At 41.5% G+C, this 19152-nt stretch overlaps 1 protein-coding gene and 1 long non-coding RNA gene across 3 annotated transcripts in view; one reads left to right on the forward strand and one right to left on the reverse strand.

The window, feature by feature from the left end:
- tmem65 (transmembrane protein 65) overlaps nt 1-19152 on the forward strand; it is an 87170-nt gene that overhangs the window by 24180 nt on the left and 43838 nt on the right. The window contains exon 2 of one of the 2 annotated variants that reach the window (XM_043688531.2): nt 2880-2951. The exons of the other annotated variant lie outside the window; for it this stretch is intronic. Coding sequence (XP_043544466.1) covers nt 2880-2951 — 72 coding nt within the window. The remainder of the gene's footprint in view (nt 1-2879; nt 2952-19152) is intronic. 2 annotated transcript variants of the gene reach the window in all.
- LOC122549168 (uncharacterized) lies at nt 3977-12489 on the reverse strand. The gene is made up of 4 exons (XR_015756972.1): nt 12322-12489; nt 4771-4914; nt 4317-4463; nt 3977-4182 (listed from the first exon to the last, which is right to left on the reverse strand). It is a non-coding gene; the product is annotated as an uncharacterized LOC122549168 (long non-coding RNA).

Below are 19152 nucleotides of genomic sequence, written 5' to 3' on the forward strand. Positions count from 1 at the left end.
TTTGGACTGTGGGAGGAAAATGTGCAGGTTAGGTGAATTGGCCATGCTAAATTGCCTGTAGTGTTAGGTGAAGGGGTAAATGTAGGGGAATGGGTCTGGGTGGGTTGCTCTTGGGAGGGTCGGTGTGGACTTGTTGGGCTGAAGGGCCTATTTCCACACTGTAAGTAATCTAATCTAATCTAAAATTTGCAGCCATTTCAAGTTACACCAGATAACAGTGCCGCATAAATTGTCAAATATCCGACAAGTGCAAGTTGACATTGATAAAACCATCAGTGTCAATTCTTTGGTGTGTTTCAGTAATGGCTAATCAAGGTTGTGAACAGTTTTGCGTTGAAGGGAGGTGAATTGTCACAAGTTCACTGGTGCAACAGCCTTGGCAGGGGAGAGCACAAGGCTGAGGAAATTTTGTCCATTTGGTCAGTTAATTCGTTTGGCTGGATAGCTGGTTTGAAATGCAAAGTGATGGAAACAGTGTGTGTTCAATTCCTGCAATGGCTGAGGTAACCACGAATACCCTGTCTTCTCAACTTCACCATTTGCCTGAAGTGTGGTGACCCTCAGGTTAAACTCACCACCAGTTGTCTCTCACTAATGAGAAAACCGACTGAATTGTGGTGGCTTGCACTTTTAAATCTTGATATTCATTCATATGAGGCTTGATATCAAATTTTGACTAGTAATGAGCCTATGAAACACATTGGAATGTACAATTTTGTCAATGCGACCATATCAGTGCAAGTTGGTGATCAGGTATTTTAAATATTTGGAATTCAAAAGGAGTATCACGGCAAAAACAATGCATGCCAGATTTAGCACCTCATTTAAAATCTTGTACTAAGGATGCAATAATGGTATTTAGAGCACATCAAGAGGATTATAAAAATCATGAAAGACATTCCATATTTGACAAGCTTACTGAAAAGTTTTGAGGATATAATTAATAAAATGATTGAGAATTAGATGTGTATTTGGGTTTTCAGAAAACTTCTGATCAAATCCCACATAAGAGGTTAGTGTGCAAGATTAAAGCACATAGTTTTGGGGTTAATATACTTGCATGGATTGAGAATTGGTTAAGAGTGGAATAGTATAAATAATCTGGTCTTTTTCAGAACGTGAGTCTATGACTAAGTGGTTACCACGGCGATCAATGCTTAGGTTCCAGCGATTCTCAATATATAGCAGCAATTTAATGAGGAAATCATATGTAATATTTCCATGTTTTCTGAAGACAAAACATTGAGGAGTTAACAGTGGTGTGCAGAATGTAAAGAAGGTTCAAGGTCATTTACAGAAGTTGACTGAGCAGATAATGGCAGATGCAGTATAATGTTGTTAAGTGTGAAGTTATCCAATTCATTAGGAAGAAGTAAAATGACAAATATTTAAATGGTGACAGAGTGGGAAGAGTTTATATATAAAAGGATCTGGGTATCCTTGTATACTTTTCATTGAAAGTAAGCATACATGTGTAGTAAGAAGTTAAGAGGAGAAATGCTATATTGGCCTTCAGTGCAAGAGGACTTGAAGTGGAGCAAGAATGACTTGCTGCACCTTGGTGAGACCACACTTGGAATCTTGCATTCAGATTGGGTCTTCCTGTCTTTGAAAAGATGTACCATAGAGGGAATACAATGAAGGTTCAGCAGGTACACTCCTGAGATGGCAGGATTGTTGTATAAATGAAAGATTGGGTCTATTGGGCTTCTACTCACTGGAGTTTAGAAAAATGAAGAGATCTCATTGAAACATTTAAATTCTAACTGGGCTGGACATATTGGATGCAGCAGTGATATTCTCCCTAGCAAGGGGCTCATAAAAAAGAGGTCATGGTCTCAGGATACAGGGTAGGCCATTTAGACCAGAGAGGAGGAGAATAATCTTCTTTCCAGAGGCTGGTGTCTGTGAAATTCTCTGCCACATAGGCAGTGGAGGCTAAGTCTCTAAATATATTGAAGTATTAAATAAGTTTATTACACAGTAAATGTATTAAGAGGTATGGGACAGAACTGGAGTTTGTGTAAAGTTAGAGGATCAGCCATGATCATGTTGAATGTGGAGCAGACTTGATGGGTTGAATGGCCAACTCTTGCTGCTATTTTTTAAAAAGTTTCCATTATACATACTGTTGCTTTAGTTTACACTGGCCTGCTGAAAATCGTGGAGCTTGATCCTAATAAAAACACAATTTTGAGTCTTATTTTCTTTACAAATGGTCTGATTATCTTTTGTTTCTTCCTCCTGTTCCACATATATTAATTGAAAGACTTTCTTCCAGTGGAAGGCTATTTCCCTGCATCCTGGTTTAAGATGGAAAGAAGCAACAAGTTCTATTGAAGCCACAGTTTGATGAGATTACTGAGCATGAATTATAGATGGTTTGAAATAGCATCTCCTTCTGACTATTGAACTGTCATCATTGATTTTCAACCCTACCTGAAAGCATATTACTTTGTGTAAAACAAGTGCAAATGAACCCAGATAATACTGAGAGTGGGAGCATGGTTACACCTGAATATGATTTGAAATCAGTGGGTTTTTTAAAAAAAAAGACCCAGGCTCCTATTCAGCGTAGTATCAACAATTTTTAAATCCTGCCTGCAGAACTGTAGAATTGACCAACTGTGGTGAAAAGCTATTGATTCGCACATTTGAGAGGCAGGTGAAAACAATACAGCAAGGATTATTGGACAATAATATTGTGCCTTTCTTCAAACAGCATGTGTCCTATCAATATTACAGTTGGGGGGTGGGGGTCACTGAATTAGGGGACGATGAGTCCTATATTGAGCTATGTTGTTAAAGTTTGGGAAAGGAATGTCTTGTACTTGCTGAAATAAAGTTAATAAATGTGGTACTTGTATTTGAATTTATAGCATGCCCTGGACACCGCTACCCCAGAGCCCAGATTCCTATAAGCAGCACGTGGAGAGAACAGGCTGCAGCAGGTGACGCAGGTTGCTTTCTTGTGTGTCCATGCTCCTGTTCCTGATAGTCGCAAGATTTCTGTCGTGCTTTGGAATGCACTCACTGACTAACTTGTAGACCTGTTGTTCAGTTGTCAATTTTATTTTTGCTGCCTTTTGTGTTCTATGCTTGTGGCTTTGCTGTTGTTTTGATGTGATTTTGTGATCTAGAGCAATGCCAGTTGATGTGCTGTTCACAAATCTAGTTCAGGTGTTTTGTTTTTCTTATCTGCCAGCTGCTTATTGCAATCATCATTGGCCTATGATTGCAGCCTTAACTGGTTAGAGCTGTCTTAATTTTGTAATTTAAAAAATGCCCCTCGAATACTGTGAATCATTTATTTTCAGTCAAGAACATTTTTTTTGGTTTTGGAAATGGTATTGAAAGCATAAGGAAACATTAGAATTTTTCAAGTTTGAACACATGCCTTCTTTCAAGTAGCAATGCCTAAGAACTTAGCCTCATATCTACAGTGCCAAACTGTCACTTGGCATTTGCACTTTATCAAGAATATAAGCAAAGGAAGGTTTGTTTTAACCTTCAGAGCAGGGTGGCATGAGATAGGAATACGACAAATTGTAAGAAACGTTATTCTGCAGAAGTCACTTTGTCCCTTTGCTGCCCATTAAATAGACACAGTGAAAACAACACACATAATCGATTTATAGGCTTTTACTGTTCCTTCTCTGCTTCATATCTTTTGCTGTTACTGTGCCTTTTTCTATTATCTTGGATTTTAACGCCAATGACAGTTATTATGCTGCAGATGCTTCATCATTTGTCCGCTCATGGCCAATACATCAGACTACTGCATAAAGTATCAAAAGAGGGAAGAATAAATGAATCAGATAGGATAATTAGGAAATGAAAATTTTGTGAATTTTGCTACAAAATATTTAGTTCTGGGATTCGCAGCAGTCAGTCCAATTCAGATGACTAACTTGTCGGTAATGCAAAATTGAAAAGACATGTATTACTTTTCTTCACATGTCAAATGCAGTAATCATTTGGCCTTTACTGCTAGATAGTAAGAGATGCATCAAAACCAAATTCCCACTGCAATACTTGAGCAAAAGCATGAATTTAAACAAGAAATCATTAGATTTTGCCTCACAAAACGCTAGGACAGAATGAGGCCATTTGACCGACTGTCGTGCTGCTGTCTCTTTGAAAGAGCTATTCAGTTAATTCCATTCTTGTTTCTCCGCTGCTCTGCAAAAAAAAAATCATTCAACCATTCTTTTCATAACTCCAGTACCAATCCTACATTTATGCAGATATGTTCAGTCAGTGGAAAGAATCTTTCAGCAATTATCCTCCTTTGATAATTTTGAATACTGACTTACCCTCTTATGATTTTCAGCAGCTGGAAATATCCTCTTTAACTTGCATTGCTTCAGTAAACTGGAATAAATTTCTATGTTCTCATAATCAATTGCATCCTGAGACCGAGGTTGAGTTTTGTCCAATTTTTAAGACTTTTCCTGTAATTACTAGGCAGCGTAGAAAGGATATTAATGATCTATATGCAATGCAGCATTTCCTGGAGTGGATAATTTGAAATAGTGTCAAACTATTTAATTTCACCGTCGGGATTATTTGTAGTAAGTTTTCTATACTAACATAGATCCAGCCTGCAAGTTTCATTGAGATGCTGGACTCTGTTTAACAACAGCATTATGTGCAGATTTGACCTAAGTCAGTAGTCGCAAAAGTACTTAATCTTTCTCCTGTGTCCTTTTTGTTTTAAAGTGAATATGAAATTAAAGGAGCGTACAGATATCTTGGGAGATTACTTACTATGTAAATACTCTTTTCCGTGTCTGTGATTTCCTTCCCTTTCCCTGCCCCCTACACTGGCTGTAAAAGGGAGTGTACCAGCTCAGTTCTGTGGTGTTCCCTGTTCTGCATGGTTGGTTCCACTGTTCCAGTTTCCACAGTATCCTGTAACAAAACACAAATGGAACAGAATCAAATCTCCCATATTGGTTTGAGGAGGCTGGTGTTTTTAGAGAATAGGTTAACTGTAGAGCATGGGAGAGAATAGGTAAATCACTCACTTGAAGGTAAGGATCCTGTGGCATTTCAAGCTGTTTGTTCATTTTTTTAAAAAAAATCAATAAGTTAATGAAAACGGGTGCTCAGGAATCTTTTTGCAACAATGTCTCCTCAATTCCATTCAGGGTTAGAAACGCTATTTTCAACCTCAGCGCTTTAAGAGGTTTAAAATAACCCACTTGCCTTTAACTGCCCACAGAACAGGGGCCTCCTGTTATGAACCTGCCTGGGAATCCACACATCCAGCAACAAAATAATCTTTGTAGAAACTAGGCCATCTTTTGCAGCAGTCAATGTTCTGTGGTTTTAAAAGTTAACACCATAGCTAGTCCCTTTGACCGCTTCTGTGTAAAGGTTGATGTGTAAGTTTGATATGGGGGGGGGGGGGGGGAGTTGGGGATAATAGGATCCAGTTAAGTGAATATGCTTGGGCTAGGGTGGGTGCAGTTGGGGGCAGTCCAATTGGTCCAGAGTCAGGATGAAGGTGTGGTACAAGCTGAACTAACTTCTAATGATTGAATTGTTTAATTTCATTTTTCAGATTGTGGTGGTGAAATTGTGGTAAGGTTCAACTCTGACTGCTAAAATACAATCAATCCTTCGTAACACGACTTAAGCTGAATGTGCTATCAAATTTGAAAGAAAATAGCATATTAACATCTGACAATTGTCTGAGAATTAATTACTCATAACTGAACGGAGCTGCAAAGTTTTGGGTTAGGTCTTTCTACTCGCAGTCACATTCTTGCCTCTTCAGCTAAATATCTTCATTGTTGAGCAGTTTAAGAAGCAAAGTCATGCAAGCACTTGGCATCAACCTTGCCTTCCTTATATGTTGAATCGAGGGGATGTGGGGTCGGATTGAGTTGAGTTGTTGGGGTGTCAGGTTGGTGATTGGCTGGGGTCAGGGTGTAAGTTGAATTTGGCAGGCCAGGGTGTGATGTCAGGCCTGTTCGGTTGGTCAGGTTAAAGAGTATTGGTGAGGAGAATGGGAGCAGTTGGAGGGACATTGAGGTTGGGGGGGTGGGGGCATTCAGTTTAATAGTTACACAGAAGTAGAGACAAATTCTCACTTTCCCTGGGTAACTATTAAGCTTAACTGAGTCAGTGACCTCTAAACTCTCTAACTTTAATGGCTTTGTTTTGAAGGGTTCCAGATACTGGGCAATCATCCATCAGAAAATTCAATTTCTTGGGCAGTTGTAGAGTCAGATGTATAGCAGACCCTTCAGTCCATCCTAAATTAATCTAGTCTCATTTGCCAGCATTTGGCACACATCCCTCTAAACCCTTCCTACTCATATACCCATCCAGATGCCTTTTAGATGTTGTAACTGTATCACCCTCCACCCTCTGGCGGCTCATTCTAGACATGCAACATCTTCTGTGTGAAAAAGTTGCCCCTTCGTTCCGTTTTAAATCTTTCCCCTTTCACCTTAAACCTATACCCTCTAGTTCGGACTACCCTACCCTGGGAAAAAAGACTTTGGCTATTCACCCTGTCCATACCCTCATGATTTAAAAAACCTGTCCGATCACCCCTCAGCTTCTGATGTTCTAGGAAAAATAACCCCAGCACATTCAACCTCTCCCTGTAGCTCCAACCCTCCATGTTAGCCAGACAGCCTGTTTGGTTCTCATTCTCAGCAATTTAAAAAAAAAAGTCAGTTCTTTTCAATATCCTGGGGTACCCTAGGGTTGCACACAGCATCATAGACACTGATTTTCAATTCCCAGAGATTCCATGGAGGGTTGGCAACCCTAACCGATTGAGCCACTTGCTTAAGTTTTGCCAATAAAGCCCAATCAAATAAGAACTCTTGAAAGAAAATGTTGATTACATGGTCTTTGACTCAAAAAAATTACATTGAGCATTTGCAGCAACACTGTAAAACATATACAAGCAAAGACATGAAAGCTATTGTGTTTTCATGCATCTCCTAGCTATTGCCATATCCAGTGATTGAATAGTTCGATTATATTTGTCAGATAGCAGCAGTAAAATTGAGATGAAGCTTTCATTCCGTCTGACATTTAAAACACAAACAATCCTTCAAAGCATTATTTGAGAATGAGTGATTTAGAATGTGAAGAAAATTGCATATTAATGTCTGGCTTTTGACTGAGGATTAATGACTATTATTCACAACTGAATAGTGCTGCAAAGTTTTGGGTTAAATCTTACTGGTCTCATTCTAGTCTCTTTAAATGTCTCAATTTTTTGAGCATTTTAAGAAGCAAATTCATGCATGCAATTTGCATTGACATTACTATATATGTATTCTGTAATCTATGGGGGTGATGGTGGAAGAGAGGAAAGGGGAGACAGTTGAAATCTAGAAGACTGCAAAATGAAGCTGAACATATGAAACAAAAGTTGAAGTGAGAATCGAATCTCATTGAAAGGTGTTATCTCCAACAAGAAAATGCCAACTACCTCTCCTTAACATCCAATAACATTCCGCCCACCCCCCCCCCCCTCCACAATGAACATTGTTTTTTGCACAAAACATAGTATCCATGTACTCAAATCAATCTGCTTCTATTAATAGGTTGAAGGTTTGTGGGGAGCAGAAAATGGAGTTGAGGTTGAGTTGAATTCAGCTATGATTGTACTAAATAGCAGAGTTGATGAGTAAATTGCCTTCTCCCGCACTCTGCTCTTATTCAATAAGAATATGAACTATGTTGTTTTGCTTTTCATTGTTTGCCTCTGGGGACTTTGTATTAATCATCATTGTTGCCAGTTGGTTAATTCTAAAATTAATTTATACCTTCTCGTTTGAGTTTTCATGAATTGTAAATCTCTTAGATTGGTTCATAAATTGCCTTATGAATCCAAAAATTTAGAACCTTAACTACTTTGCATCATATAAATCTAAATCTCAGAAATGGTGCTTTCCATTCCTGTCTCTCTTTTTTGTGCTTGTGGTCTTTATCAAGAATTGTTTTGACATCTTCATTTATTAGTTTGTATTTTTTTTTAAAATTCATTATTGGTATATGGGCATGCATTTAATGCCATCCCTAGTTGCACTTGAGAAAACTGAATTGAGTTGCCTTCCTGAACTGCTGTGTTCATTTCGCATACATATACCTGTTAGTATTGTCGTTTGAACTATACCTATCCAGGCAACTGGAGAGTTTTCCGTGCTTATTTGTTGCCTTGAAGGTGGTAGACAGACTTTGGGGAATTTGGAGGTGGGTTACCTGCTGCAGGATTCCCATCCTCTGACCTGCTTATCTAACCACAGTGTGTGTTCAACTAGTCCAGGTCAATTTTTGGTTAATGGTAACCTCCTGGTTATTGATATTGGGGATTCAGTATGATAGGAATGTTTCAAACCAATGGTGAGTTTTCCCCGATCGCCTAACCTAGTAAACTGTTAAATTCTAGCTCCCAATTTATATTGTGATCCCTCTAAATATTCTTGAATATCTTCAGTTAAGTCTGTTTTCCCCTGTTTGGTCTAACACCTAGAATTTACAGATATCTATTGTACCAACCATAAAATTGGGACTTTGACAAGCTCATATTACACAAAATCCAACTTGAGTGCTCTGGCAAATAATTCTGCATTGTGATTCCATGTGATTATCTATTTCTTTATTACTAGGTTTCTGTTTTACTACAAGAGCTAAGCCATGTGTGTTCTGCATGACTCCAGTGTACAATGGTTTACTCTACCCTTAATTTTACTTTGGATTTTCTATAATCCGTGCTTATACTTACCAAATTAGAGTACACTAACTGACATGCAATGAGACATCATACACACATGGAGGGAGAGAGATACAATTTCTTATTGTTGGTCTCTTCTTTTCATTCTGTTACCATGGCCTTATGTTGACTTAAACTGTTCAACCATTTTGCTAGTAAACCTTGGAAAGGAAAGCTTCCCCTGGGAAAATGATCTTTTAGGTGTTGCTTAAATCCTCATCCTAATGTTGGTAGTTGTACATAAAATATTCTTCAGCAAAGTTGAATGCTTTTTTAAGACACTGTGCACCAGATGCTGGAATACATAGGTAAAGTGAACTCTCATTTCTACATATTTCATCTGTTGATTTTCTTCCAATTATTCAGGAAGGGTATTTTACTGCATCATTGACCTGTTCTTTATAAATCTAGTGAACTTTGATTCTACCCTGCCCAATAATTAAACGTTATCGCATCACATGGTTTGTCTTGATTGATCTTGTTTATTCTTTATTTTACAATCTGTGAAAGTACTCTCACTTTGCTTAGTATTCTATCCATGTGCTTTTCATTTTTTCATTTCAGACATCTTTATCTTCAATCTGGATTAAAATATTTTCCTGTTTCCATTTTTACGGAATTTATAATCCTTTTTGGCTATCGTTGTAATCTAATACATTTACTCACCACAATCTCTAATCCATCCTTAAATGATTTTGTTTCTCCCTCCTGTTTTTCCTTATTTTGCACCATTTTTCATTATTGCCTTTTTTAAAGCAGTCTTACATAGCTTTTCCTGATTGATTCATTTCATCTTTTTTTGTAGGATCAGATTTGATGGTCCTTTGACCATTGCTGAAATGTTCCCAAGTTCTCAATTTTACCCATTCAAAAACATTATTAAGTAACAGCAGAGTAGTTTGCCACCTTCCTTTACTCATTGTTGCTGTGTATGTATCAAGAAACATATTTTGCATTGGTTGTATGAATTGAGCTGGTAAGTCTCCCAAGTATATCTTTTTAGATTAAAATTTACAATTATTGTTCCCTTCTCTTCAACCCCTCACCTTTTGTCTTTTGTTCAGCGTAAACTAATCTATTTTTTCATTCTGGCTTACTTTCACTTTTCTGTCATTTGTTGCTAACTCTCCTCTTCCAAGTCATTTATTGTCAGAGTTTTTGTGGTTCTACTATGAATGATATTTAAAGTTGATCTTTTAAAAAAAGTCTAGAAGCCAATGAAATTTGCTTTCTAATACTGTTCAAGTGAAATTGATCCATTTTAAAGATTTGTGCTCAAAGTGCTGACTTTCTTCTTTCTTGGCTTAAATACAAAGGTCTAACTTTAGCACTGTTAGAAATTCCAGGTCTTGACTTGAGTATTCTGTTGAGGACACTGGGATGCTGGTCCACCAGTAATACTTTGAGCATCTTGGGTTGAGAATATTGTGCTGTACACTAAAATTTAAATCTCTTAGACAAAGTCTAAGGATAAACTTTGTAGTTCGAGTTTTATTTCAACCAAGCATACAGAGTATCGCAAGCGTTCAGAGTGTTGCCCCTTCGTCAGGTGAATTGTCTTGACCTGACGAAGAGTCTATGATCTGAAAGTTTGTGATTTCAAATAAACCTGTTGGACCATAATCTGGTTTCATTTGATTCCAGACTTTGTCCATCCCAGTCCAGTGCTGGCAACTCCACATCACAGATTGGATCAAGATGAATCTGTTCAGAGATTTTACTTCTGGGACAGTAAACTTGGATCTCCTGACCAAGGAAATGGCTGTGGAACTGAATAATTACTTTGCATCAATCTTCACGGTGGAAGACACCAATAGTATCCCAAACATGCAAGAGAGTCAGGGGGCAGAGCTGAGTATGATGGCCATCGCCAAGGAGAAGGTGCTAGAAAAAGTGAATGGCCTGAAGATGGATAAATCACCCGGACCAAATGGTCTACACCCCAGAGTTCTAAGGGAGATAGTGCAGGTATTAGTGGTGATCTTTCAGCAATCACCGGAGTCAGGGAGGGTCCTGGAGGATTGGAAAATTACTAACGTGACGCCTCTGTTAAAAAGGGAGTAAGGCAAAAGACGGCAAAAGCCAATTCGCCTAACTTCAGTCAATGGGAAGGACTTTGGAGTCCATTGTGAAGGTTGAAATTTCTGAATACTTAGAAGTGTATATAAAATAGGGCAAAGTGAGCATGGTTTCGTCAAGGGGAGGTCATGCCTGACAAACCTGCCAGAATTTTGAAGTAACAAGCAGGTTAGACCTAGGAGAGTCAATGAATGTTATCTATCTGGACTTTAAGAAGGCCTTTGACAAGGTGCAACACAAGAGGTTGCTGAATAAGATAAGGGCCCATGGTGTTAGAGGCAAGATGCTAACATGGAAAGAAGATTGGCTGTCTGGCAAAAAGTACAGAGAGTGGGGATAAAAGGGTCCTTGTCAGGATGGCAGCCAGTGACAAGTGGTGTTCCGCAAGGTTCAGTGTTAGGACCACAACCTTTCACTCCGTACATTTAATGATCTAGATGAAGGAACTGAGAGCATTCTGCTGAAGTTTGCAGATGATACAAATATAGGTAAAGGGACAGGTAGTATTGAGGAAGTGCGGAGGCTGCAAAAGGATTTGGACAGATTAGGAGAGTGGGCAAAGAGGTGGCAGATGGAGTACAATGTGGGAAAGTATAAAGTCATGCACTTTGGTAAGAAGAATAGAAGCATGGACTATTTTCTAAATGGAAAGCAAATTCAGAAGTCTGAAGTGCAAAGAGATTTGGGAGTTCAAGTCTAGGATTCTCGCAAGGTAAACTTGCAGGTTGGGCCAGTAGTGAGGAAGGCAAATGCAATGTTGGTAGTTATTTTGAGAGGACTTGAATATAAAAGCGGGGATGTATTTCTGAGGTTCTAGAAGGCTCTAGACACTCCACATTTGGAGTATTGTGCACAGTTTTGGACCCCATGTCTCAGGAAGGATGTACTGGCCCTGCAGTGTGTTCAGAGGAGATTCATGCGAATAGTTCCAATGCAACATATGAAGAACATTTGACAACTCTGGGTCTATACTTGATGGAGTTTAGAAGGGTAGGGAGGGGGGATCTAATTGAAATTTACAGACTACCGAATGGTCTGTAGAGAGTGGATGTTGGGAAGATGTTTCCATTGGTAGGACTTAAGGACACAGTCTTGGAGTAAAGGGAAGACATTTTAGAACAGAAATAAGGAGAAACTTCTTCAGCCAGAGAGTGGTGAATGTTTGGAATTCACTGCCACAAAAGGCTGTGGAGACCAGGTCATTTGAGTATATTAAGACAGAGATTCTTGATTGTTGAGGGTATCGAGGGTTACAGGGAGAAAGCAGGAGAATGGGGACAAGAAACTTATCAGTCATGATTGAATGGCAGAACAGACATGATGGGCTGAATGGCCTAATGTCTGTTCTTATGGTCTTATAAGTGTGACAATTGGATAGAGACCATCCCCACTGACAGGCTAATCAGCCAATGATTGCTTTTAAGGTGAGCATCAGAAATCATTGGTCCATTAGAATGTGCCACAATCAGCAATGTTCCTCTGACCATTATTACCTGTTACGTGTCCTGGGTAGTTCTGTTGGAGACAGCTGGAACCTGCATTGCCAGGTGAGTTCAACATCATATGGTTGCTCATATTTTCTCCTTTTATGAATTAAATGTAGAAGTAAATAATTGTTTATGGACTTCTGTATAATTATATATAATACATTAGCACATTTCTGCAATGACTAAAAGAGCTTCATATGATGAATTAATTAGTTTCAGACATAATGAGTCATGTAGATGAAACACGGTAGCAATTGGTTGTTGCACTGTTTGCCATCAGCACCTCTGACTCTCTCAGTGTTGAACTGGAGCATTTGTCCAGCAGCTCCTTTCTTGGACTCTTGCTTTATGATCCAGAACTGGTAAATGAGCTTCATTATTAAATGTTCAGCACAATGGATATAACCTTCAAATTATTCACTTGTGTGTCACATTTTTCTCATGGTGATGAAAATGTAGAATTTCAAGACTAATGTTGCTACTTGCGTCATTTGTTTTTAAAACTGCTGACACAGGGCACTCTTGAACTGGCTGCGATCATCTTCGGAGGCTTGGATTTTATGCAGCCTGTCGAGCTGGGCAATGACTTCAGGGTCCACTTGATTGTAGAGAAGCTTTGTATAGGATTCGTAGCAATAAGGAAACCTCACTTGATGGAGCTGGAGGGTGGAAGCAGCTGACGTGGGATTTTGAGCTGCCAGTGATCAGTTGACAATTGGGTTCCTTCATGAGCCCACTAGCACTCATTATCCCACCACACTTTAGTAGTGGCTTAGGGATCAAATGTTGCAATCATCTCCTGAGATTCTCTGAGGGTTGCCCAATAAAGCCTGTCTAGTTTACCTACAGCTTCCCAGAAGTAGTATCCCTCACTATTAAGCACTCTGACCCACACTGAAATCTATTTCTTTTTCTCCAACCCCTCCCCTGTGACTCCTGTCCTGCCTTTGTTAACCGGTGGCCTAGGCTTGCTCCAGGATCCTGGGCCTTAGTTCGAGGGAATATCACCAGTAGCCATGGCTCCCATTGGCGATGTCTATGGACCCCAGTTGATTTTTCCTGGCAAATGGAACCTTCCTTCATTAGTAGCCTTAACTGTGGGGCATTTACCAACAGCCAACTACTCAGTTCCTGAAGGGAACTTTAGTCTCCCCCACTAAACTGATGATTAAGGCCACCCCTGTCGATTCACCAAAATCCAGATCATAGATGCTCGAAACAGTATTGAGTATTATTGCATTTGTGGTGTAGCCCTCCTCAAATACCTGTGTCACTGCTCATTCAGTTAGGGGAACAGAGGGCACATTATTCACTTCTGTCCTTCACCGAGAGAATAATGTTTTGTATCATTAACATAAGCTGAAGTTCCATTAAATCTGTTGCTATTGTTTAAAAATCCATTCGTCCTTTCAGGTATTGTGTCCTGGGGAAAAAAAAAGCAGGCTGTGTTAACCCTGTAAAATTTAATGCCAGTGCATTCTGTCTGAGTGAGGATTAACTCCACATGGTGCATTCTGTGAACAAGCAAAGCTCACATGTTTCTGATCTGATCACTGGGGAGAGTAAAGACACTGGTTCTTTTTAATTAATCTTCTCCCAGGGCTTCATTCAGCAACAGATACATTTGATGTTTTTTTGTACAGGTTTACTAATCAGAAGAATTGTCTTTATTCCTTGATTTGATTAGAAGTGCTTTTTTTTAAAAAAAACATCAAATAGCACTTGTAAGCTCTGAGGTACGCAATTTAACTTGACTTGTAAGGCTTGAGTCAATTACAATTACTATATTTTCTTAAGTAGTTGTGGAGCTCTAAAAGTTCCCAGTCCTGTTTAGCTACAAGAGCATTCTGGACATATGATTTCTGTGAAACCTGTGAAAATATCAGGTTTCTCACAGTAAGTTTTTTTATTTCAAAAATATACTTTATTCATAAAATACTTTGATGATCTGTACAACTGGACATGCCATACATATGTAAACATTCCATTTGTTTGCATACCGAAAACAGAGAAATCATTCCTATTTACAGGTCTGTACAATTACATTTTTAGCTGAGGCGTCAGCAGAGTCCAAATGACTGCGTGGGTCCCCTGTTCTTCTTAGGCAGGCAGATGTTACACGGTGGTCTTTCCCCACCGCGCCTTGGCGGCAGCTGCCCCAAGTTTCAGCGCATCCCTCAACACGTAGTCCTGGACCTTGGAATGTGCCAGTCTGCAACACTCAGTTGGGGTCAACTCCTTCAGCCGGAAGATCAACAGGTTTTGGACCACCCAGAGAGCATCCTTCACCGAGTTGATGATCCTCCAGGCACAGTTGATGTTTGTCTCGGTGTGCGTCCCGGGGAACTGGCCGTAGAGCACGGAGTCCCGCGTTACGGCACTGCTCGGGACGAATCTGGACAAACACCACTGCATTCCTCTTCAGACTTCTTCTGCATAGGCACATTCCAGAAGGAGGTGTGTGACAGTCTCGTTCCCCCCGCAACTGCTTCGAGGGCAGCGTGCATAAAGGATCTCACAGGCAGAGCCCTTCTCACCACCAGCCAAGCCATGTCTTGGTGCTTGTTGGAAAGTTCTGGCGATGAGGCATTCTGCCAAATGGCTTTGACAGTCTGCTCAGGGAACCGCTCGATAGGATCCGCCCTCTCCTTTTCCCGAAGAGTCTCAAGGACACTACGTGCTGACCACTTCCTAATGGACTTGTGGTCAAAGGTGTTTTTCTTCATAAATTTCTCCACGAAGGACAGGTGATACGGAACGGTCCAACTACTTGGAGCGTTCCGCGGCAGCGAGGCCAGGCCCATCCTTCGCAACACCGGGGACAGGTAGAACCTCAGTACGTGGTGACACTTGGTGTTTGCATACCGGGGATCCACGCACAGTTTGATGCAGCCACACACAAAGGTGGCCATCAGGGTGAGGGTGGCATTGGGTGTATTTTTTCCCCCGTTGCCCAGATCTTTATACAGTGAGTCCTTTCGGACCCGGTCCATCTTTGACCTCCATATAAACTAGAAGATGGCCCGGGTGACTGCAGCGGCACAGGTTCTGGGAATAGGCCAGATCTGTGCCACGTATAATAGCAATGACAGTGCCTCACACCTGATGACCAGGTTTTTTCCCGCGATGGAGAGCGACCGTAGCTTCCATCTGCCCAATTTCTGCCTCACTTTGCTGATACGCTCCTCCCAAGACTTGGTGCACGCCCCAGCCCCTCCGAACCAAATACCCAACACCTTCAGGTGGTCGGTCCTGACAGTGAAGGGGATCGAGGATTGGTCGGCCCAGTTCCCGAAGAGCATGGCCTCACTCTTGCCTCGGTTTACCTTGGCCCCCGAGGCCCGTTCGAACTGGTCACAAATGCACATGAGTCTGCGCACGGACAGCGGATCCGAGCAGAAAACGGCGACGTCATCCATGTACAGGGAGGCATTAACCTGCAGGCCCCCGCTGCCAGGAATAGTCACCCCTCTCAGGCTCGCATCCTTCCTGATGGACTCGGCAAATGGCTCTATGCAGCACACAAACAAGGCAGGAGAGAGGGGGCAGCCCTGCCTGACTCCAGATCTGACTGGGAAGCTATCTGATTCCCACCCGTTGATTGAGACTGCACTGACAATGTTGGTGTAGAGCAATCTGATCCAATTACAGATTCCCTCCCCAAAGCCCATTTTGGAGAGAACATCTCTCATATACCTGTGAGATATCCTGTCAAAGGCTTTCTCCTGGTCCAGGCTGATCAGGCAGGTGTCCAACCCTCTGTCCTGCACGTAGGCAATCGTATCCCTGAGGAGCGCGAGACTCTCAGCGATCTTCCTGCCCGGCACAGCACAGGTTTGGTCAGGGTGAATCACCGACCCCAGAGCAGACCTGACCCGGTTGGCAATTACCTTTGACAGAATTTTGTAGTCTGTGTTTAACAGCGAGATTGGTCTCCAATTTTTGAGTTCCTCCCTCTCCCCCTTCCGCTTGTAGACGAGGGTGATGATGCCTTTCCTCATGGATTCACTCATGGTACCTGCCCGAAGCATACTGACATGCAGGTCCTGGCCAATCAAGTCCCACAGAGCGGAATAGAGCTCGACTGGTAAGCTGTCACTTCCGGGAGTTTTATTCTTTTCGAAGAACTCGAGGGCCTTGGTCAGCTCGTCCAGAGATAGCGGCTGGTCCAGCCTCTCCCGTGTTCTGTCGTCTAAGACCTCCGTGATAGAGGACAGGAACGACTGGGAGGCCGCGCTGTCGGTCGGTTTCGCGTCATACAGACTGGCGTAGAAGGATTTACTGATTCTCATGACGTCAGCCTGAGATGACGTTAGCGAGCCATCTTCTTCCTTCAGGCTGCTGAGCACAGAGCTCTCTTTGTGCACCTTCTGGAAGAAGAAACGTGAGCACGTCTCGTCCTGCTCCACCGAGCGGACCCTGGACCGGAAGGTTATCTTGGAGGCCTCCGAAGCAAAGAGCGAGGCTTGCTGGCCCTTCACCTCCTTGAGGTCCTCCGTGACATCCACCCTCATCATCTGCAGCAGGAGCAGGTTCTGCATACTTTCCTGGAGCTGGGACAGTTTTCCCCGCCTCTCTCTCTCGCCTCCTGAACACCTTTGAGGATGAAGAACCTCTTAATGTTCCCTTTTACTGTTTCCCACCAGTCCGCTGGGGACTCAAAGAGGGGCTTCATGGTTCTCCAACCTGCGTAGTCCCTCTTGAGCTCCTCAATGTTTCCCAGGGTCAACAGTTTGGTGTTCAGCTTCCACGTTCCCTTACCAGCCCACTGCTCGTCCTGTAGGTGACAGTCGGCCAGCAGGAGGCAGTGGTCGGAGAAGAACACCGACTTGACATCAGTGGATCTGACCGAGAGAAATGGCTCTTTTTTTTTATATTTCAAAAATATACTTTTCATATATATCAGCATTTAAAGAGACTGGAGTTCATGAAGAACAGTAAGTATGAAAGACTACCTTCATGTGGGGAATGGGATGAATTGGGATATCAACTCATTAATTCTGGTTAACTGGGTACCTGTCCCTTGTTATGTTCTTTTGACTGATCTTAGTCTTCTGCTTCTCCTTCTACACACCCATCCACAGAGGTATTGCTTATGAACCCTTGCTAACCGCTGCTCCTTTGCATGGTCAGTGGCATCCCTGAAACACTGGTATATGAACACATGAAAGCATATGATCTCTCTGATTGGTTGGGTGTTATGTATCCAGTTTCTTCAGGCTGATAGCTGTCTTACTGATATCACTACTTGTCATCTTCTGACTAAAGTCATAGAGGTGTACTGTACAGCACGGAAACAGACCCTTTGGTCCAACTCATCCGTACTGACCAGATATCCTAAATTAAACTAGTCCCATTTGCCAGCACTTGGCCCATATCTCTCTCAACCCTTCCTATTCATGTGCCCATCCAGATGCTTTTTAAATGCTGTAATTGTATCAGCCTCCAGCAGCTCATTCCATACACATACCGCCTTCTGCATGAAAATGTTGTCCTTTAGGCCCCTTTTAAATTTTTTTCCCCCTCACCCTAAACCTATGCCTTCTAGTTCTGGACACCCTCACCCCAGGGAAAAGATCTTGTCTATTTACCACATCCATGTTCCTCATGATTTTATAAAATAATATAGACAGATCTCAGCAAAAGATATAATCAAAAATGAACCCAGTCGACTCACTGTTGTAGATTTACAGCAAGGTTATACTTAAAAACTATGCACTTAGCTTCTCTTGTGCTGTGAGCTCTCCCACGCAGGTTCCTCCAAGGTCAGCTGTGAATTTCGCTGTCTGTAAATTTTTCTTAGAGGCACTATGATATCCAGAGATACTTGAACTCAATCAGTAAAGGCAGTAGCTGTGCAGATTCACTTCTGTGTCAGTGTAGGTTTCTTTCTCTGACCATGTGGTCTCTGTCTTTGTCCCTCTTCCTCCTTTTTAAAGTGCTGTTGTGTGACTTTCCTCAAAGTTCTAAAACAACGGAACAGTTTATCGAACAGTAATTTATGCTTTTGGAAATTGAGGAAATCACCTCCAACACCTAAAATACCTCAAAAGGAGCAGCTCTTAAAGGCACACTTTTTTTCTGTCCTCCATCTTGGATTACCCACAATCCTAGTTCCCTAAGAAGACAGCTTTGTGGATAAATCACTTGAAATTACCTTTAATTCAGCAAATATTAAGAAATCTCACAGACTATCAAATACTGAAACAATTATTTAAACTATAAGAACAAATTACTGCAGATGCTGGAATCTGTACTAAAAACAAAGAATGCTGGAGACTCCAGCAGGTCAGGCAGCATCATGAAGAGAAAGCAAGTTAATGTTTTAAGCTGAAGTGTGGAAGGGACAGCATTTATGCTATAGTTTGTTGTGGAGGGAGGCGGTGTGCGGGTAATGGATGGGGTGGGGTACAGGGGAGTAAGGATGTTGACAGTTCAGAATAAGTTTTTGTCATGTGAGAACGGCGGAATATTGCCAGACTGCAAAGAACAAGCAGTCACACTGGGGTAAAGAAAAGGTGGAAGAGGATATGATGACAGAATGTAACAAGTACAGTTAAAAGAAAGGTAAGGAATGGAAGTGTGTTCACAATCTTAAGGTGTTGAACTCAATATTAAGTCCAGAAAGCTGTAAAGTGCCTCGTCTGAAGATGAGATGTTCCTCCAGTTTTCACTGTGATTTACTGGGGCATTGCAGCATGCTGAGGACAGACACGTGAGTATGTGAGCAGGACGCTGTGTTAAAATGGCCAGCTGCGGGAAGGATGGTGTTATGCTTGCGCACAGACCAGAGGTGTTCTGCAAAGTGGTCACCCAGCCTGCATTTGGCTTCTCCAA

This window comes from Chiloscyllium plagiosum, unplaced genomic scaffold (assembly GCF_037043375.1).
Source record: "Chiloscyllium plagiosum isolate Xiang-an unplaced genomic scaffold, Cpla_swu_hap1 HiC_scaffold_4, whole genome shotgun sequence".
Lineage (NCBI taxonomy): Eukaryota > Metazoa > Chordata > Chondrichthyes > Orectolobiformes > Hemiscylliidae > Chiloscyllium > Chiloscyllium plagiosum.